Source organism: Hypanus sabinus, chromosome 30 (genome assembly GCF_030144855.1).
Source record: "Hypanus sabinus isolate sHypSab1 chromosome 30, sHypSab1.hap1, whole genome shotgun sequence".
Taxonomy (NCBI): domain Eukaryota; kingdom Metazoa; phylum Chordata; class Chondrichthyes; order Myliobatiformes; family Dasyatidae; genus Hypanus; species Hypanus sabinus.
Window position 1 is genome coordinate 26,093,900 of NC_082735.1, and position 22,243 is coordinate 26,116,142.

At 41.7% G+C, this 22,243-nt stretch overlaps 1 protein-coding gene across 1 annotated transcript in view; it reads left to right on the forward strand.

Annotated features, from left to right (window-relative positions):
* The window catches only part of LOC132383464 (microtubule-actin cross-linking factor 1-like), a 509,885-nt gene that overhangs the window by 153,762 nt on the left and 333,880 nt on the right, over nucleotides 1-22,243 (forward strand). The window contains exon 2 of the mRNA XM_059954443.1: nucleotides 5,115-5,176. Coding sequence (XP_059810426.1) covers nucleotides 5,115-5,176 — 62 coding nt within the window. The remainder of the gene's footprint in view (nucleotides 1-5,114; nucleotides 5,177-22,243) is intronic.

Below are 22,243 nucleotides of genomic sequence, written 5' to 3' on the forward strand. Positions count from 1 at the left end.
TGGGATGTTGAATATAAAAATTGACAAGTAATGCTCCAGGTCACTTTTGGAGAACTGTGTACAGTTCTCTGGGCCACAATATTTATTTATTTATTTAGTTAGTTAGTTAGTTGTTTGTTGGTATACAGTGTGGAATTGTCCTTCCAATCCTTTGAGTCATGTCATCCGGCAATCCCCTGATTCAACCCTAGCCTAATCACAGAACAATTTACAATGACCAATTAACCTACTAACCGGTACATCTCTGGACTGTGGGAGGAAACCCACACAGTCACAAGGAGAACGTACAAACTCCTTACAGGCAGCGCTGGGAATTGAAACCAGGTCACCTGTACTGTTATAAAAGAAGTGAAAATTTTAAGGGGAACATGATGGGAAACTTCTTCACTCAGAGGTTTATGAGAGTGTGGAATAAGCTGCCAGCACAAGTGGTACATGAGAGCTTGATTTCAGTGTTTAAGAGAAGTTTGGGTAGGTACATGGATGGTCGGGATATGGAGGGCGATGGTCCAGGTACAGGTCGATGGGAGTAGGCAGTTTAAATGGCTCAGCACGGTCTAGATAGGCCAAGGGGCCTGTTTCTGTGCTGTACTTTTCTCTGACTTCAAGTCTCTAAAGCATTGCGCTAACCACCAGGCTGCCGCGATGCTCCATGGAAGCGATGGGCCAGCTTAGGAGAAGGTGCAGAAGAGCTTCACCGTGATGTTGCCTGAAATGGAATATGTAGACTATAAGGAGAAGTGGGACAAACTTGGATCGTTTTCTCAGAGGCTGAGGAGTAACCTGACGGAAGTATACAAAATTACGAGAGGCAAAAAGATGCTGGGCAGGCGTTTTCCCAGAGTGGAAATCAGCTTCCAGAGAGTGTAGGTGTGAAGAGAGAGGGGGAAAGTTTAAAGGAGATTTGCAAGACATTTTGTTTTTGCATGCTGAATCGTAGGTGCCTGGAACTCTCTGCCAGGAGAAATGCTGGAAACAGATACAAAAGCAATGTTTAAGAGGCATTTGGATGCATTCATAAATAGGTAGGGAATAGAGGGAATATAGATCATTTACCAGCAGATGGGATCAGTTAGATTGGTGACATGGTAAACAGATTTGATAGGTCAAAGGGCCCTGTTCCTGTGTGGCCCTGTTCTATACAATTACAGCTTCTGTGGAGTGGGAGTATCTCTTGAATGTTGTTCACATTTACCAAAATCAGGAAGCTCTTCTCTTCTCTTCCCTTGTTTCTTGCACATGCCAAGTTTCTGTTGCTCGGCCCAGATTTTCTTAGGAGAGTGGACCAAAGCTGGCTTAGTGCATTAATGACTATGTGGCTAGGCGCAGCACAAACACCATCGATAAATTTGCTGGTGACACAGCTATTGTTGGCAGAATCTCAGACAATTGTGAGGAGGCGTGCAGGAGTGAACTAGATCAGCTGGTTGAGTGCTATCACAACAACGGTTACACTCGGCATCAGTGCGATTGTGGAATCGATTGTAGGCTTGTGGAAGGGAAGTCAAGAGAACATGCAGTAGTCCTCATGGAGGAATCAGCAGTGGAAAGGGTGAGCAAGTTCCTGTGTGTCAACATCTCTAAAGATCTATTTTGGGCCCAATGCTGCATATTGCTGCAATTGCAAAGAAGGCTTGTCAGTGGCTACATTTCATTAGGAGTTGGAGGATATTTGACATCTCACCAAAAACTCCAGCTGATTTCTACGGATGTACTGTAGAGACCATTCCAGCTAGTTACGTCACCATTGGGTGTGGAGGGGCCACTGCACAGGATTGGAAAAAGCTGCAGAGATTTGCAAACTCAATCACCACTACCATGGGCCACTTGGCTCTCTAGTATTGAGGACATTTTGAGATGCCTCACAAAGGAGACATCTATCACTAAGGGCCCCCATCACCCAGGGCATGCCCGAGGAAATCTGCAGATGCTGGAAGTTCAAACAACAACACACACAAAATGCTGGTGGAACACAGCGGGCCAGGCAGCATCTGTAGGGAGAAGCACTGTCGACGTTTCAGGCCGAGACCCGTCGTCAGGACAGGGGGCATGCCCTCTTCTTATTGCTGGCATCAAAGAGGTACAGGAGCATGAAGACACTCAATGTTCAGAAACAGCTTCTTCCTCTCTGCCATCTGATTTCTGAATGTGCAATGAACCCATGTACACTACCTCACTTTTTTCTCACTTTTGCAATACTTATTCAATTTGTTATGTATATTTATTGTAATTTATAGCTTTTTAATGTATTGCATGCAAAACAACAAATTTCCCAACATATGTCAGTGACATTAAACCTGAATCTGATTCTAATTGGTACTCACCATGGCGACAATCAATGGGACCTGAAATTATGGACACCTCTTAATTCTATTTGTGCTATTTTCATCCTCCAGTGTTCAGAGTGAAAGATAACGAGCAGAATAAATCACAATTGTGCCATGTACTTTGTCCCAGAGCCTGTGCAGGGTGCCCACGGGATAAAGAATTTAAAGCCTGGATGATCCCAATATTCAGAACTGTGGTCTCCCTTGTGGGAGTGTTGACATTTTTGAAGCAGATGTACAAAGTAAAAGATTATCTTGCCTGCTTATAAATGACCAACAATATACTTTTTAAAATATCATCATGGTTTTATTACTGCAATGGATAAGATGTCAAATTCAACTGAAAAATACGACTGAATCTATTTTGCTATGATAAAAATGATAGGACTTTAAAAGTTTTTTTGAAGAAAATGATTGGCAATCTAATTCTGAGGTTTACAGCAACTTTGTATAAATAAAGCGTTTGCGCTTTTGCCCATGGGCATGATGTTCTGTGCATTTAAAAAAAAGAGTGGGAGTTTTTTCCAATGGGGAATAATAATTATTTTGAATTTAAAACAGTGCAGTGTTGCAGGGCCTCAGTGGAACGGGCAGCATCTGTGGAACGAAATGGACGGTTTGATGTTTTGGTTGAGACCTTTTCATCCGCACTGAGAGATAGAGGGGGCGACAACCAGTAAAAATGGGCAATGGGAAGGGGTGGAGCATGAGCTAACAAGTGATAGGTGGATCCAAGTGAGGAGGAGAGAAGAGTGGAAGTAGCCGTAGTGATGGCTGGAGGGAAGAAAGGGCTGCAGATAATCATTTAGATTAATTGGTTTTTCAGGTACTGAGCATGCTTCTGATTATTGTTAATCAGTTTGTATCCTCAAATGGTGAAAATTTGTCCTGATTCTAACAATCTGGTTGCCAGCTTGGGCATTAGAAGGTATTTAAATTGGCTTATTATTGTCAAATATACTGAGGTACAGTGTGTATAAAAAAACTATTTTGCATGCCGTACAGATCACTTCATTAAAATAGTACATCAGTGCAAGATAAAACAGTAATAGAATGCTGGATAAAGTAATTGGTGTGCAAACAGACAATAAGGTGCCAAACCATAATGAGGTTGTTGATTGTGAGGTTGAGAGTGCATCTTATCATACTAGGGGATAAGTTTAATAGTCATAACAAGTGGATAGAAGCTGGCCTTGACCCTGGAGTTATGTGCTTTCAGGTTTTTGCACCTTCTGCCCAATGGAAGAGGGGAGAATTTCCATGTCGGGTGGGATAATTGATTTGGTGTTCTCCTTTACCACGGCAATGAGAAATGTAGGCAAAGTCTATGGAGGCAAGGCTGGTCTCCTGTGTCCTCCAGTTCTAATCTTTAACTATGTTGACTGCTTTACTGAGAACTGTAGACAGTATGTGCTGGTAGCTATGGATAGAGTACTTTTATTTGGGGAAGAGATAAAGGCATGGTCACAGGTTAGCACTTGTGCATCTATGCAAGTCAATGTGCTTGCATTGTATCTTTAACTTACTGTTATTCCAATGTTATCAAAGTTTGCAAAAATCCAAGCCTACCAACAAGTTTTCATTAGTGAAATACTCTACATGAATGATTGACTTGTGAGATGAATCTAGGAAGTAACAGTGAAGTAGAAATGTGTAATATCATAATCTTTTAGGCAAGAGTTTGGGAAATTGCATGGTAACATAGCGGCCCTGCCAAATGTACGATAATTAAATGCAGGTAAACTGATTGACCTCTGATTTGCTAAATGTGATGTTCTTGGGTCCAGTTGTTGAACGTTATTTTTGTGCTTTTATGTGCGGAATTGAAAGACTCTCATTTTCCTATACGATCAGAAAATTATGAAAAAAAACAAGATGGTTGAAGGTGATTGAGGTTGCTGATCTTCTTGCAATCAGATGAAAAGTAATTGATCAGAAATGTAACAATTGTCACAGGTTCTACTGGACCTGCCAAGCAGTTCCAGTATTTATTGTTTTTATACCCAGTTCACAATATTTCCCTTTTTGTTAGAGGTTACCTCGTAAAATGGGGTACACAGCTTTATGTCTGTACAAAAAACACATAATACAAATATTCTCTTTTTATTATTTCAGAATGTCATTCATTGATTTGGAAGCCAACGTTTTGAGTTAATAGCTATTTGAGTGGCTTATAAGTGAAGTAAAAACAGTCAGGAAATTAATTTCAAACACAAGAAAGCCTACAGATGCTGGAAGTCCAGAGCAACACACACAAAATGCTGAGGAACTCAGCAGGTCAGGCAGCATCTATAGAAGTGAACAGACAGTCGATGTTTCAGGCTGAGACCCTTCTTCAGGACTGAGAAGAAGGAGGAAGATTGCCAGAATAAAAAGGTGGGGGGCAACCTTCCGCTTTTCTTCTCACTCCTGAAGAAGGGTCTGTGCCTGAAAAGTTGACTGTTTATTCTTTTCCATAGATGCTGCCTGCCTGCTGAGCTCCCCCAACATTTTGTATATGTTGCTTTGAAAATGTATTTATCATTCGGAGACTAGGGTTACATCTGAATATAATATTAGTGAGATACCCTTGAAAGAGATGCTGGAGATTGAGTCTTTACATTGTAAACCTTGATTAATCATCATATTATTGATAACGATGGCAAGCTTCATTACTTAGACTATACAGATCTCACAATTATTATGACATACATACCACAAAGACAACTAAAACTTTTTGATATTTTAATTGGCGTGGTTTAAAAATAGTTGGTTGAAAAATAATTTTTTATTTCTTTTTTTAAACAGATGAACGTGACAGAGTGCAGAAAAAGACGTTCACAAAATGGATCAATAAACATCTTATAAAGGTACAGTTTAACTTCAAAGTCTTGGGAGGGACCTAAGCTAAAGGTTTTTCTCATAATGGAACTGCTTGTCACCAGCAATTAGCAATGACAATGACACTCATCCTTGATGTGCGCACTCTGTGCGACACTCGTGTCAGATTTTCACCTTTACAATAATTGTTCTCATTTATTTATGTTGCAAATCTGTTTTGTAGTATTCTTGATGGCTGAGAAATCTTTTAAATTTGTATCAAATACCAATTTTACTTGGAGCTTGAAATCAGAAAGATTCATAATAAACATGGATATTACCATGATCTTTATATAAATACCATTAGTTACTTTTTTTCCCCAGAATGTTTTTAGGGTAAAATGCTGACTTGATTTGTGTGCAGTGATATGTACCTCACTAACAGCAATAGTCAAAGAAGCAGTTCATCTGTTGACTGAAGGAAATGTCGATGCAACATTGTGTGGAAAGAAAAACACGATCTTCTGACACAATAACATTTCATAAACCAGCTCAGCTTGATTAAACAAGAATTATACACACCGCGTTGTTGGGTGTGAGCTCTTAGATCAAAGATTCAAAGTACATTCATGATCAAACTATGTATGGCAGTGTACAGCCTTGTTGATCCCTTAACCCGCCTTGAAACAAAGAAAACCATGCCCCCCCACACACGCTCATAAAAAGTTACACAAATGGCAAAAAAAACAGAAAACACAGAATATAACATACCAACACACAAAGTCATTAAAATAATCCAGATATATCCATTCAGCTCAGTTCAGTACCATCTGATAGATACGTACACAACGCTGGAGGAACTCAGCAGGTCAGGCAGCATCCGTGAGAAAAGAGTAGCTAACATTTCAGGCCGAGACCCTTCATCAGGAATGGGGAGGGAAGAGAGGGCCGAAGCCCAGTAATAGAGATAGGGGAGGGGGTAGGTGCTAGGTGGAAAACCAATCAGAGGAAAGATAAAGGGGGGAGGGGATAAGCACGAAAGAACTGTAGAGATAAAGAAGCAAAAAGTTGAAAGGGGAGAGAGGCAGAGAGGGACCTGGGATAGGGGAAGGGGGAGGGGGAGGGAATTACCAGAAATTGGAGAATTCACTGTTCATACCACCAGGCTGGAGGCTACCCAGACGGTAGATGAGGTATTGCTCCTCCAACCTGAGTTTGGCCTCATCATGGCAGTAGAGGAGGCATGAGAGGCAGAGTTGAAATGGGTGGCAACCGGGAGGCACCAATCTGTTTGACACCAGATATGCATTTTAAACCATATTATATCTTCTGAATTGAATGAATGAGTATTTGAAGTGAAATTACTTATTAGAAAATGTTTTTTATTTTCATAATTTTGAGTACCAAATCCGCTTTGCTAAATACAAGGTATTTGAGATGACTGTTGCTCTTTTCCCCTTTATCTTACAAATAGATCTAATTTTAGACAGTGTTCAGAAATTATATTTGGTCAGTCCATCTATTGCTTGACGTCTGTGCTCATTTCTGTTGCCTTGTATCTGTTTTTGCTGTCTTACCTGAGAAATGCACAGGATTAATATGTTATCATTAAAGATGTTATGTATATCTCCAAAAGAAAATTTTAGGACAAAACTGAGAAATACAAAATGATTTACAAACTGTGAGTAATGATAGTTGTCTCTCTCCCCCACCCCCGGACGGTTTCCAAACAAGTACTGAATATGAAAGCAAGTCCATAAAACTTAGGAGCAGAATTAGGCCATTCAGCCCATTGAGTTTGATGTGTCATTCCATCATGGCTGATCCCTACACACCTGCCTTCTCGCCATATCCCTTGATGCCCTGACTGATCAGGAAACTATCAATTTTTGCCTTAAATATACTCTCACATTTGGCCTGCACCACAGTCTGTGGCAGAGCATTCCACAGATTCACTACTCTCTGGCTAAAAAAAAATCCTCTTTACCTCTGTTCTAAGAGGTCGCCTCCCCCTCAATTTTTAGGCTGTACCCTCTAGTTTTGGATACCCCCACCATAAGAAACATCCTCTCCACTTCCACCCTATCTAATCCTTTCAACATTCAGTAAGTTTCAATGAGATCCCTCTATATTCTTCTAAATTCCAGTGAGTACAGGCCCAAAGCTGCCAAACACTCCTCATATGTTAACCTCTTTGTTCCTAAAATCATCCTCATGACCCTCCTCTGGACTCTCCAATAACAATGCATCTTTTCTGAGATATGGGGCCCAAAGCTGTTGACAGTACTCCAAGTGCGGCCTGACTACTGTCTTATAAAGCCTCAGCATTATCTCCTTTTATATTCTATTCCTCTTGAAATAAGTGCCAACATTGCATTTGACTTCTTTACCACAGACTCTACCTGTAAATTAATCTGTTGGGAGTCTTACACGAAGACTCCTCAGTCCCTCTGCACCTGTGATGTTTGAACCTTCTCCCCATTTAGATAACAGTCCGCACTATTGTTCCTTTTACCAATGCATTATCATATATTTCCCAACATTATATTCCATTTGTCATTTTTTTGCCCATTCTTCTAATTTGTCTAAGTCCTGCTACAGTCGCATTGCTTCCTCAGGATTACCCAACCTTCCACCTGTCTTCGTATCATCTGCAAACTTTGCTGAGAAGGCATCAACTCCACTTGCAAGGCAAGCTACTTCAGTGTTCTGTGGATTCGCGCCCACAGTATCACCTATCTGTTCCCCTAACACCAGAGTACCCTATAACTGCTGCCATCCTCTTCAGTTCCCTATCGTACTGAGCCACAGGGCCAGACTCAGTGCCAGTGGCACGGCCGCTCTTGCTTCCCCCAGGTAGGTGCCCTCCTAACAGTACTCAAACTGGAGTACTTGTCGTTGAGGGGGACAGCCACAGGGGTGCTCTCCACTATCTGATGTCATGCCTTCCCTCTCCTGACAGTCACCCATTTATCCGTCTCCTCTAGCGAACCTTTCATTCATCTTGTGTGAGTAAAGAGATACAGTTTTATTCACTTAGACTTTTTAAAGCAAATTATATTCATAAAAAGATACATTTATAATTCACTAATTACGAAGTGTAAGCACAGGCAAGTTGATTTTACTGAATACCAGAGCTTGTGGCTTCATTCACTTTTTTCCCTCGACTCTTCTTGAGATGGAACCGAATGTGAAACTAGCAGAAGTTCAGATCCAGAATCCTTGCCGTTCTATCCTCTGTACTTTGCTGTGTGCTATTTTACAGAAATTTTACACCATTGTGGTGAATCTCATAACAGACCACCATCTTGAATTTTTATCATACTGTTCTTGATGCATTTGGCTTTTTCTAACACTCTCTGTGCTTTAACTGTGTCAACTATCATGAACAAACTATTTGGTTTCCTGCAGGCTAGTACTCAAAACTCGCATAATTACACACAAGCAAAAATCACGTATGAAAAATTCTTAACAAGCTCCTAGGACTCTCACTGTTTTGTTTTCAATGACACTTAGATTAATTTCTGCTTCCTATCTCTCATCAATTACTTCCTAATTGATTTCTCATAGATTTTGTTTACCCTTTCTCTATTAGGCATGCATAATTACTTTACTGCAAGTGTTTTCATCTTGTTGAATCCTTTCAAGGGACTGGAGTGACATTTAAAGATCTTCAAAGTCTTGTCAATTTCTTAAAATTCCATGACATACAAGCAACGTGTGTTAATTTTTTGCTATTAGAGAATCTCAGTACAAGAGCAAGAAAGTTTTTCACCACCTTATTTAATTTTATTCATTTATTTCGGGATGCAGTAACTGGCCCTTCCAGCCCAAAGTGCCTGCACTGCCCATTTGCACCCATGCGATCGCCCCTCCCAATTATACCCATGCAACCAATTAACCTACTAGCCCTATGCCTTTGGAATGTGGGAGGAAACCGGAGCACCTGGAGGAAATCCATGCAGTCATGTGGAAAGCGTACAAATCTCTTACAAATAGCGGAGGAAATGAACCCAGGTGCCTGGCTCCAATAGTATTGTACTAAATGCTGCACTACTGTTCACCTGGAGTATTTTTATTTCATTTGGGCTCCCCACCTAAGAAAGGATGCACTTGCCATGGAGGGAATGAGATGCCTATCCATTCAGTTGATTTCAAGAATGATGGATTTACTGAAGAAGTTTGGATTTAGTAGGCTTCGAGGGTTTTGTAGATCGCGAAGGGATCTCTTTGAAACTTATAAAATTATTAGTGAGCTTGACGAGGCGGATGCGGGGAGGATATTTCTCCCAGGGTTAGTAGGAGATGAGGACCAGGGGTCACAGTCTCAGTACATGGAGTAGTTGTTTCAGATTGAGGTGAGGAGAAATTTCTTCGCCCGGATGGTTGAATCTTTGGAATTCAGCTTTTAAAAAAAGGGCTGAGGTAGCTTGTTCTAAGTTAATTCACAAAAGATATCGATAGATTTCCTGGAACATAATAGTGCTGAGGGAGAGCTTTGGATATGATCTTCGTTAATGGCAGATACCTTGGTCACCCTGGTATTAAAATTGTATACATGTTATTGTTAACTATAACCTCCATAGAATTCGGAGTATTTTACTCCTTCCACAATTCTGAGTACATTGCGATGGGATGCAAAAATGTTTTAAGTCTAAAAGTTGAGCTCAATTTGCCTGTGTCTGGGTTTAACAGAAACAGGATCAGATAGATAGTCCATTTGCTCCAGGAGCAAGTTTGTTTGTCATTTATATATCTCAAGGCTTGCATGGAACGACTTTTGCATTTACTTTTGATTTTTAAAGCTTAAAAAAAAGCTCCTGCAAAATCACGTGGAGCTGCAGGTAAGGGGGTGGAATGAGAGACCTCAGCAGATGTGGGGCAGGAGGAGTAGGAGTTTCCCTTTTGCTCAAACCCCTGACTCTCTATATTTAGGGTTATTATTTCCCTCCAAGCCTCTGCCAGCTTTCTGGGTTCATAAAGGGGAGTTTGTCTCCTTACTCAGACATGTACGCAATTCCCCACCAACCCATCCTAGCTTGACTGACTGTAAGGCAAGCCCGTCAGCATGACCAAGCTAACATCCAGGGATCCTGTCCAAAGAAAAATCTAATTGAAACTGGAGGAACCTGCTACTGAATTCTGTTAACCCCCTGACCTTACTTTGTCTTCATTACCTGCAACCTCAAAGGCCGAATGTCTACAAATCCACAAGTTCCCTGCAGGCTGAAGGTGGGGCTAGAGGACTCTGCATATGTATGGATGGAAGGAAGGGAGGGAGTAATGAAGCTTGTTTTGCTCTGATGCTTGGTATGCTCTCGTTTTGTTCTGCCAAACATGGTGCACAGGCTGTGTTAGCACCTGAATGCGTAGCGACACTTGCAGCCAATCTCCAGTACCTCCTTGGATGTGTTGCGTGTTAGTGCAAATGACAAATTTCCCTTTCTGTTTCCATGTACATGGGGTAAGTAACTCTGAATCTCCTAAAGCTTTGATTACAGATAGAACCACAGAACTTTACAGCACAGAAACAGGCCTTTTGGCCCTTCTTGGCTATGCCGAACCATTTTTCTGCCTAGTCCCACTGACCTGCACCTGGCCCATATCCCTCCATACACCTCTCATCCATGTACCTGTCCAAGTTTTTCTTAAATGTTAAAAGTGAGCCCAGATTTACAACTTTATCTGGCAGCTCATTCCATACTCCCACCACTCTCTGTGTGAAGAACCCCCCCCCTCCACCAATGTTCCCTTTAAACTTTTCCCTTTTCACCCTTAACCTATGTCCTCTGTTTTTTTTTCTCCCTTAGCCTCAGTGGAAAAAACCTGCTTGCATATACTCTATCTATGCCCATCATAATTCTATCAAATCTCCCCTCATTCTACGCTCCAGGAAATAAAGTCCTAACCTATTCAACCTTTCTCTGTAGCTCAGTTTCTCAAGTCCCGGCAACTTCCTTGTAAACCTTCTCTGCACTCTTTCAACCTTATTAATATCCTTCCTGTAATACGGTGACCAAATCTGGATTAAAGGTCTGGGTTGTTTCTCCAAGGCTGTTGATTCTCACCCTCTATTGCCCAACCTTCATGACTGTGTTCACAACTTGTCCAAAAGAAAACTGATTGCATCCTTCTCTTTTCATCTGTAGCCCAGGTTATTTATAACATCACTTCCAAGTCCCTCAAAACATCAAGTCAATCATTATTGTCCTCTGTTTCAGATCTTAATCATTATCTTGTTCTTTTCATTCTTCTATTATTCTCCAGTACCATATGTTCTATTTTATCACTATTTTGTTAATGCTACTTATTTATTTAGCTATCAGACTGCCTACGGTGCCTTGTAAAAGTATTCAGCCCCTGACCCTTTGTTCACGACAACCAGGAGTTTTGATCAATTTAACCAAGAATTTTTATTTCACGTGCTCCCTTTTTCACAATAGAGCCCAAAAAGCAGGGAAAATTGTAAAGCATGATAAACTTAAAAATTCAAAAACTGAAATGTTGGCAGTTCAAAAGTGTTCATCCCCCAATAGACAATAGATGCAGAAGTAGACCATTCAGCCCTTCGAGCATGCACCACCATTCTGAGATCATGGCTGATCATCTACTATCAATACCCGGTTCCTGCCTTGTCCCCATATCCCTTGATTCTCCTATCCATAAGATACCTATCTAGCTCCTTCTTGAAAGCATCCAGAGAATTGGCCTCCACTGCCTTCTGAGGCAGTGCATTCCACACCCCCACAACTCTCTGGGAGAAGAAGTTTTTCCTTAACTCTGTCCTAAATGACTACCCCTTATTCTTAAACCATGCCCTCTGGTACTGGACTTTCCCAGCAACTGGAACATATTTCCTGCCTCTGTCTTGTCCAATCCCTTAATAACCTTATAAGTTGCAATCAGATTCTCTCTCAATCTCCTTAATTCCAGCGTGTACAAGCCCAGTCTTTCTAACCTCTCTGCGTAAGACAGTCCGGACATCCCAGGAATTAACCTCGTGAATCTACACTGCACTTCCTCTACAGCCAGGATGTCCTTCCTTAACCCTGGAGACCAAAACTGTACACAATACTCCAGGTGTGGTCTCACCAGGGCCCTGCACAAATGCAAAAGGATTTCCTTGCTCTTGTACTCAATTCCCTTTGTAATAAAGGCCAACATTCCATTAGCCTTCTTCACTGCCTGCTGCACTTGCTCATTCACCTTCAGTAACTGATGAACAAGGACTCTTAGATCTCTTTGTATTTCTCCCTTATCTAACTCTACACCATTCAGATAATGATCTGCCTTCCTGTTCTTACTCCCAAAGTGGATAACCTCACACTTATTCACATTAAATGTCATCTGCCAAGTATCTGCCCACTCACCCAGCCTATCCAAGTCACCTTGAATTCTCCTAACGTCCTCATCACATGTCACACTGCCACCCAGCTTAGTATCATCAGCAAACTTACTGATATTATTCTTAATGCCTTCGTCTAAATCGTTGATGTAAATTGTAAACAGCTGTGGTCCCAATACCGAGCCCTGTGGCATCCCACTAGTCACCACCTGCCATTCCGAGAAACACCCATTCACCGTTACCCTTTGCTTTCTATCTGCCAACCAGTTTTCTATCCAAGTCAATATACCCCCCCCCCGCCCCCAATGCCATGAGCTCTGATTTTACCCACCAATCTCCTATGTGAAACCTTATCAAATGCCTTCTGAAAATTGAGGTACACTACATCCACTGGATCTCCCTCGTCTAACTTCCTGGTTACATCCTTGAAAAACTCCAATAGATTAGTCAAGCATGATTTGCCCTTGGTAAATCCATGCTGGCTTGGCCCAATCCTATCACTGCTATCTAGATATGCCACCATTTCATCTTTAGCTAGTACTTAGCTGAGCCACCTCTCACGGCTATTACAGCCGGTAGTCTTTTGGAGAACTCTCTTGTCAGCTTTGCACAATGTGATGAAGCAAGATTTACTCATTCCTCTTTATAAAATTGCTGAAGCTGTGCCAGGTTAATTGGGAAGCGGCAGTGGACAGCAGTTTAGAACTTGCCAGAGATGTTCAGGTTAAGGTCAGGACTCTGACTGGGCCATTCAAGTACCTCAATTCTCTTCATTTGAACCTACTCCATAGTTACCTGAACAGTGTGCTCCAAGATCTCTCTGTATTTAGCAGCATTCATCTTCCAATCAATCCTGACCAGATTTCTAGTCCTTACTGCTGAAAAGCATCCCCATGGCATGATGCTGTCTCCACCATACTTTACAGAAGTGGTGATGTTACCTGGCTGATGCACGGTATTCAATTTACACCACACGTACTACTTAACATCGAAGCAAAAGGTTCCACTTTAGTCTCATCCATCCACAAGACTTACTTTCACAACTGTACAGCATCTTCTAAGTGACACTTTGCAAAGTTTTTACAGGCAAAGATATGCTTTTTTTAGCCAGGGCTTCTTCCTTGCCACCCATCTATAAATACGCTATTGTACAAGGCCTCAGAGATTGTAGAGCCAGAAACCTCGTCTCCAGTTGCAGCCACTGACATTTGCACCTCGCTCAGAGTGACTGTTGGCATCACAGTAGCCTCTCTTCCAAGTGCCATTCTTCTCTGGCAAATAAGTTTAGAGGGGCAGCCTGACCTTGTCAGTATGGCTGTGGTTTCATTTTTTTTTCCACTTTTTCCATGTTGGACACTGAACTCTGAGGAATGTTCAGTGCCTTTGAGATGACCTTGTACCCTTCCTCAGATTCGTGCTTCTCTATTATCATTTCCCAGACTTGTCTTGAATGGTCTTTTATTTCCATTGTGGTTTTGGTTTGTCGAACATCTACCATACTGTTGGACATTACAGAGAGAGAAGGTATTTATTCTTATGAACTGAAAACAGGTGACTCCAATTTTCTACATTAACATATTAGGTGGGTAAATTAATATTGTGAGTTGCACCTGATGGAAGTTAGTATTGTAATTACAAAGGGGATGAATACTTTTTCAGCCTCACGATTTTGGTTTTTAATATTTAGTAAATTGTTGACAGATTTGGAATTTTTATTTTGATTTGACATGACACACAATGTGTTCTTGATTAGCCAAAAAATCCTACTTGAATATATATTAGATTTAGAAAATGAGAGTAAAATGTGAAATTAGTTGTAGGGGCTAAATACTTTTTTAAGGCACAGCATCTACCCAACTATCCATCCAGTGTTGTATCAGCCTCTGCAGCCCTTCAAACCATGCTGTCCACCAACCTCTGATTTAGCACTAGTCTAATCACAGGACAATTTACAATGACCAATTAACCGACTACCTGGTACATCTTTGGACTGTAGGAATAAACCGGAGCACCCAGAGGAAACCCACGGGAAAGATGTGCAGGCTCCTCACAAGTGACATCGGAACTGAACTCTGAACCCTGCTGCGCCGAGCCGTGATAGCGTCCTGCTGACCACGATGCTACAGTGGTTACTGTATCCATATTGGTCACTGGGATCACTCTAACTTCTCAGCCTGTCCCTTTCTTCTCCATGGTCACAAAGCCTAACGTGACCCTCCAATGGAGTTTGTGCTACTTTCTTTCGTATTTTGTGACTATGCAAATCCATTGTTTGAAAATTAAATTATCCCTGTGACATTAAGGGAGCCTTAAAAGTGCAATTGAAATACAAAACAATGTAAGTTAAGCTAAAATTAGTTATTTATCATTTTCATACAACAGTTGTGTCAAGTAGTGGCTGATTGCTAATGCACTTCATATAGCCCTAAATAGCTGTATGCATCAGTGCCCTCTAAATAGCTTTGCAGGCTGTCTTGTGTGATAACTATTCTGTGGTCACATGGAGACCTCTGTGGCATTTGAGTATTGTAGGTATTTTAGGAAAGGCCTAATGGGTTGTCACGATTAGGCATGGCAAGATAAATTTTGCGTGTCTTCAAGTGAAGAGCTTTCAAACACTTCTTTGATAGTTTTACTATCACAGTTCCCCTTTAGCCGATAGGGCAAAATGAACTTCCCTTCCTCTGTCATAAATATAGAATGAGTTGTTAGGACGCAAGTACCCTTACCAGTTATGCGGGTAAAGCCTTGCTATAATTTTAGGATGCTCTCTTGTAGGGCACAAATATAACATCTAGTTCAGATCACTTGGTGGCTATAGTACTGTACATCCATGTTGGGCAATAATGTAATCAGATATTAAACAGTAGTCATGTACCATTCAGCTAGGTCTTCCAATGTACAGTAATAACCTACAAGCTCAATGATGCTGTAATTTCCTTTGGGATCAATAAAGTATCTATCAATAATATGCTCATTTATTACTTGCGAGGCAAAGTCTACCTCCATACATTAAGTCATTGTTAGGTAGCTTTTAATCTTGTAGCTCAAAACTGATCATTATATCCAGTAACATCCTTAATTGCATTCATTCCTTGCATCTGTCTTATTTGTCATATTTGTCTTTTGAGTCTTCTCCCCGCCCCCAACAGCTATGTCCTGTTTTTCTCTGTTGTCAAAACATGTCCTGCCATAGAACATACTCCCTGCTCTGAAATACGCACCCTTCTTCATCCAAACACTTCAACAAACCAGCAAAGCACTCTAGGATCACATAAGTTCCATTTTGTCACATTACATTTTACAAAAGTTATAAATTCATAAAGACTTTAGGGTTACAAATATATTTCCATACAGTACAAGAATACAACTGTGTACAAAGAGCTGAAAATATTTTTGGGCTTTTATCAATTGACACTTGAGGTATAGATGGAATATCGGTCTGTCCAAAGGTTCAAAGGTCAAGTTTAATGTCAGAGAAATATATACAATATACATCCTGAAATGCTTTTTCTTTGCAAAACATCCATGAAAACAGAGAAGTGCCCCAAAGAATGAATGACAGTTAAACATGAGAACCCCAAAGTAAACCCCCCCCCCACTGGCTCCCCCTCCTGCATTTGTGGCAATGAGCAGTGATTCCCCCCCCCCCACCAGCAAAATTAAACGTGCATTGATACAATCACCGTGCCCAAGCATGTGGTAAGCAATAGCAAAGACACAGAAGTCACAGACCTTGCAGTTACCCCAGAAGTTTTGCATTTCATCCGAATTCAACAACCCACAGGTTCTCTCTCTCTCCCTGGCAAGGGAGAGGGGGGTGTCCTCCATTTTTACAGCGGGCGGGAGACAGAACGACAACCAACTGGTTTACGATCTTAAAAGTCTGTTTTGGCGCTTTTTCCGAGCTCTGTGCCTGAAGATCACAAAGACCTCGGGCAAAAGATTTTCCGGCCTCCCCGACGACACGAGAATCTCTGGCCATGACTCCGACCCGTGATCCGCCCGTCCCCAGAGCCCCGAGATCTTAGGCTTCCGAACACGATCAGGATGCTCAGGCCAAACCCTTGGCACGTTGAATAGTGGCCAGTCGTGGAAACCCGAGAGCGGGTCCCATTCCCGCAAAGAACCAAAGCTTGTGTGTAACTCCAGGTCAGGGTCTTGAAAAGAACCCTGAAAGGAAAAAAAATAAAGATATTAAAGGTAGAAAAAGAGCTGTTTCTGAAGATGCAAACAAAGGAGTCGCTGTTAGGCACCATAATTCCTCCTCAGCTCTTAAGTCAAGAATACTCTTAAAACTTGTGATCCTTCAAGCTGTGCGTTCATTATTTGACTTCCACAGCAAATGAACCATAATTTTTTGTAAGTTTTTTTAAAATAGCAATAAATACAGAATGTTGTCTTATAATATTCATTATTTCTGTGTAATACCAGATAGGATAGCATTCGGCCATTTGATCATGGGATTCTAAATGCAGATCTAATGCTATCTTAACGCATGATCTGTAGATTCAGATCAGAAGTCATTAATCTTAATAACAGATGTTAGGATAAATAGTTGCCTCCCCTAATGATAACAACTGGAGAATGAATCAAGAAATTCTGAGGCTAAAAATGGTGAAAGAATAATTAAGGAATTGAATCATCATTAACAATTGTTTGTTCAAGTAGGGAAAACATCATAAGATACATATGGGAGAAAACTGTGGGACTAACTAGAAAACTGGCAGTCTTAGAACTGATTCCTGCATCCGACCACATGACCTGCTCTCTGATGCCCAGTTTAATGCCACCTCAGTTCAAGCATGTGTCAGTCCCTTTGAGAACAACAACCCAAGTCTGAACATGGAGAAGACCAAGGAATGATTGTGGACTTTAGGAAGGTGGAGATGAACCATCCTCCTCTGTGCATACATGGCTGCTTCATAAAGAGGGAGTAACGTGCACCGAGTTCCTAGGCGTTCACATCGCAGATACCCTCACCTGGTTCCTCAACATCACCTCCCTGAACAAGACGGCACAACAGCACCCCCACTTCCTAAAGAGATTAAGACAAACGAGTCTCCCCCCCCATCTCAACTGAATTTTATAGGAGCACTACTGAGTGTGTCCTGACAAGCTGCATCCCCATCTGGTATGGGAGCAGAAGAACATCGGACTGGAATTCCTACAAAAGGATCATAAGGGTCTCCCTGCCATCCATCGGGGACCTTTATCAGGAGCGCTGCGCACGCAGGACCCTTGGTATTATCAAGGATCCCACCCATCCGTCCAGCATCCTCCTTGACATTTTACCTTCAGAGAGGAGACTCCAAAGCATAAAGACAAGCCTTTAGACCTTTGAACTCTCTGCTGCATCGCTTTCGAAGTGTGGCCGGTTAAGTTGTTCTGCACCCTACAATAGTTAATTTCCGCACTTTGTGCGTAATTAGTTTGTAGATTTTATTCTTAACTTTGCCGACTAATGCAGCTAACCACCTTTGACATTCAATGGTTTTACCATCACCGACTGGTGCCGCTAACCACCTTTGACATTCAATGGTTTTACCATCACCGACTGGTGCAGCTAACCACCTTTGACACACAATGATTTTACCATCGCCGACTGGTGCCGCTAACCACCTTTGACATTCAATGGTTTTACCATCGCCGACTGGTGCCGCTAACCACCTTTGACATTCAATGGTTTTACCATCGCCGGCTGGTGCCGCTAACCACCTTTGACACTCAATGGTTTTACCATCGCCGACTGGTGCAGCTAACCATCTTTGACATTCAATGGTTTTACCATCGCTGACTGGTGCCGCTAACCACCTTTGACATTCAATGGTTTTACCATCGCCGACTGGTGCCGCTAACCACCTTTGACACTCAATGGTTTTACCATCGCCGGCTGGTGCAGCTAACCATCTTTGACATTCAATGGTTTTACCATCGCTGACTGGTGCCGCTAACCACCTTTGACATTCAATGGTTTTACCATCGCCGACTGGTGCCGCTAACCACCTTTGACACTCAATGGTTTTACCATGGCTAAGTTCACTGCCAATAACACCCTGGTGGTCAGCATCGAGCAGAAAGGCTCCAGACACAATAACAGATCTGAGCTTGGGTATTATTCAGTGAATGACTTAGACTGTGATATCCCGGAGTTTTGCTGTGCTCCGTAGGATACAATTCAGAAGTATGATGGAACATTCCCCACTTGTCTGAATGCATGCAAATCCAACAACACTCAAGAAATATGATGCCATTCCAGCCTTAGTAATCACTTCTACGTCACTGGTGAGCCATGCCCAAAGTTTGTACCACCTCTGTAAATGACTCCAGCACCAGCTCGCAAACTTGAAACCACAACCATCAAAGGAAAGGGAAAACTAACACTCAGAATACATTATCCTGCAAACTGCACATGGTCCTGTCTTGGAAATGTGTTGCTGTTAACTCATCATTGCTGGGTGTAAATCCTGGAACGCAGTGTTCAGCAGTATTGTGAGAACGTGCTGACCAGAATGACAGGATATCCTCAGGGCATTTAAGAAAAGGAGATAAATGTGGGCCTAGCCAGTGACCCCTCCCCCCATATATTAACTTTTTAAAAAGTTAGTTTATTTTTCTTTTAATATCATCTCAGTGTGTACTTGTGAATGTATAAATATATATAGATTTACACACGTAAAAAATGGAAAAGGCTTTGTATGTAAAAAAAAGTTTGTGTAATACTTGTGAATACCTTATCCAAATAAAAAGGTTAATTAGTGATCTCAATACATTTTCTGAAGCAATCATATTCTGAACTATTATGTATTTTGTGCTTGGAGTTTGAGAGGTATGGTGCAGTCAGGAACTAGACTTGGAAATTTTTGCTCATTAGCGGGAAATGGGCATTGTCTCAGAGAACATGGAACTGTGTACAGCTCAGGAACAGGCCATTCAGCCCACAATGTCTGTGCTGACCATGATGCTGAATTAAACTCAATCTATCTACCTGCACATGATCCCTAGCGCTTCAGTTCCTGTATGCTTGTCTCAATGTCTCTTAAGTGCCACAGTTGTGCTTGCTTCCACCACTTTCCTTGGTTGCAAGTTACAGGCCCCTTCCACTCTCTGTTTTTTTAAAAAGAAATTACCTCAGAAGTCCCGTTTAAACTTTGTCCTAAATCTCCTCACTTTAAAGGTGAGGAGATTCTATAAGGAGCAGAATTAGGCCATTTGGCCCATCGAGCCTGGTCTGTATCTAGTTCTTGACATTTCTACCTGCGGATAAAAACTCTGCCTAACTCTCTACTCTGTCTTGGCCTCTGATAATTTTATAAAACTCATACCAGGTCACCCTTCAGCCTCTGAGGCAGCGGAGTAAACAATCCAGGTTTGTCCATCCTCTCCTATGAACTAATGTTCTCTAATCCAGGCAGCATCCTGGTGAACCTCTTCTGTAATCCCTCCACATCTTTCCTGCAACGGTGATTAGAATTGCACTTAATTCTCCGAAAGCAGCCTAGCCAAAGTATTCCTCTCAACTGCAGCACGACTTCCTGGTTCTTGCATTCAGTGCTCCAATCGATGACGGCAAAAATGCGGTATATCATCTTTGCCACTCTATCTGCTTGTGTTGCTACTTTCGGGAAGCTATGGACTTGGACATCATTTGCTACCTTGAGGACTATGACCATCTATAAACCCTTGTAGATTTTGGCATTTCACAATTTATATTAAATGATGATTAAGTGGAATAGCTCTAAGGACAAAACAAAGCAATTAACTGCATATATTTTTTAATTGATCGATAAAGTGAAAGCTATTGCAGAGAACTGAAACGAAGTTTTCCAAAAGGCTTCTTTTCAGTTTCTCTTTCCTGTCACAGCTGTGAACTGCTTTTATAAACAAATCACCACGATTATCCTTGCCCCAGTCTGACAGTGATTCTCTTTGTCCTATCCTTCCTTTCACCTTTCTGAAGTTGGAAACTAAATATGTTCTCACCTTCACACTACTGATGTCTTCGATCTGAAACTTTAAAACTTTTTTAATGTTGACTGTCCCAAGTGTTCACAATGCTTAGTGTATATTTCCATTTTCATTCCAAGTGAATTTCTGTTAATTAGGACGCATGGGCATCGGTACTTTTTGGCCCAATTAAGCAGCTGCCCCAAATAGTCAAAGTTTCATGGCAATAGCCAAAAAAGGTTAAAAAGGACAAACTACCATTTATCTGAGTAACAACTTACGTATTTACAAAACAAGTTAGAGCACCACCAACACCCCTACAGTGCTATAAAACTCCTAAAATATTCATCCAGTTTTCAGATTGAGATCTGCACATGGGCATTCCAGAGCAGAAACACCAGGTTTTTGTGCTGTCAGACACACTTTGCTGAGGTGCCCACTCCAGCTTGATCTTCATGTGTGCTTGCAGCCTAGCTTCTGTTTCTGTGACGGCCAATGCACAAAATTTAGTTAACAGGTATTTATGTATTGCCCAGGGTGTTAATTGATAAGCTAAGTGCTCTTAAAACAATCTGATGCAAACTATTAAGATAACCACTCTTATCTGAGATCAGAGTTCAAGTACTTTCTTGGAATAGTTGTAGATGCAGGTGATACAGTGCAGAAAAATGCCATTTGGCCCATGAAGTCCATGCTGTACATCAAGCAACCAATTACACTAATACTATCTTATTCATCCGACATTCCCCTCAACTCTGTCCAGATTCTACCCCTCCCCTTCTTACTGCCTATTGCTCTGCTGGCGTTTAGGGCAGCAGTGAATGTCCTCCATCTCTGGCGGTGTTCAGGGCTTCCTTCATCATGTTGGTAGCTTCCTCTTGGTTTTCACTGCTGTATAGTACCGGGTGGAGACTCAGGAATACCACTGCACTTTGATGTCAAAGAGTTCTTCATTGCTGTTTTCATAAGTTTTATTTGACTAGTCAGGGTTGTTAGCCCTGAGCTGAAACCCCCAAAGCTGGAGGACTAGTGGCTTCTACCCTTTGACCTGTCTGACATGACCCTACTAAAAGCCAAAACACAAGGCCCTGACTCCAGACAACATAGCTCTCTGGGTCATTATGGCACACAAGCCTCCAAACCATGACAAGGTTTTGGACTTCTTGGAAGATCACTCCCCTACAGACTAAGAATATCTGTGGAGACTAGTTTACATGCTGATGGGCAAGCCGTTAGAACACGGGAGGAAAATAGAACATGTAAACTCTCTGGACAGCACCAGAGATCAAGAATAAGCCCAGGTCTCTGGACCTAATCAGACTGTAGTTTTACTAATTGTGCACAGTGTGCTGCTCCATCCAAGTGACTTCAGTATGAAGGATGATTGAGGCTATATTCTGTGCTATAAAATGGAAAAGTGGTCTTTTGTTTTGTCAAACACTGCTTGGAAATTAGTATAAATTAACTTTGATAATGCAAAATTAAAAAAATGCACTAGTGGCTGATGAGAGACTTTATTGGGCAGAGGTTTGATCAATTCATTGTGTGATCTAATTCATATTGTACACCAGCTGTGTGAGAAATATTCACACCATCCTAAAGAAGCTTAAACCACAGTGCGTAGTTTATCTTCTAACATACAGCTTTTCCAATGTTCAGTTAGGAAATGGATGCAGTTACAGTGCAATCCCACCGCCGGCCACAACATCTCCCTCCCCACCCTTTCCCGCTTTCCACAGGAACCACTCTCAATGTGACTCCCTGGGCTGCTCACCCCTCTCTCCCTGCAGCCAAAGGAAATGTTAGGCCTGTAGCTGCACCTTAT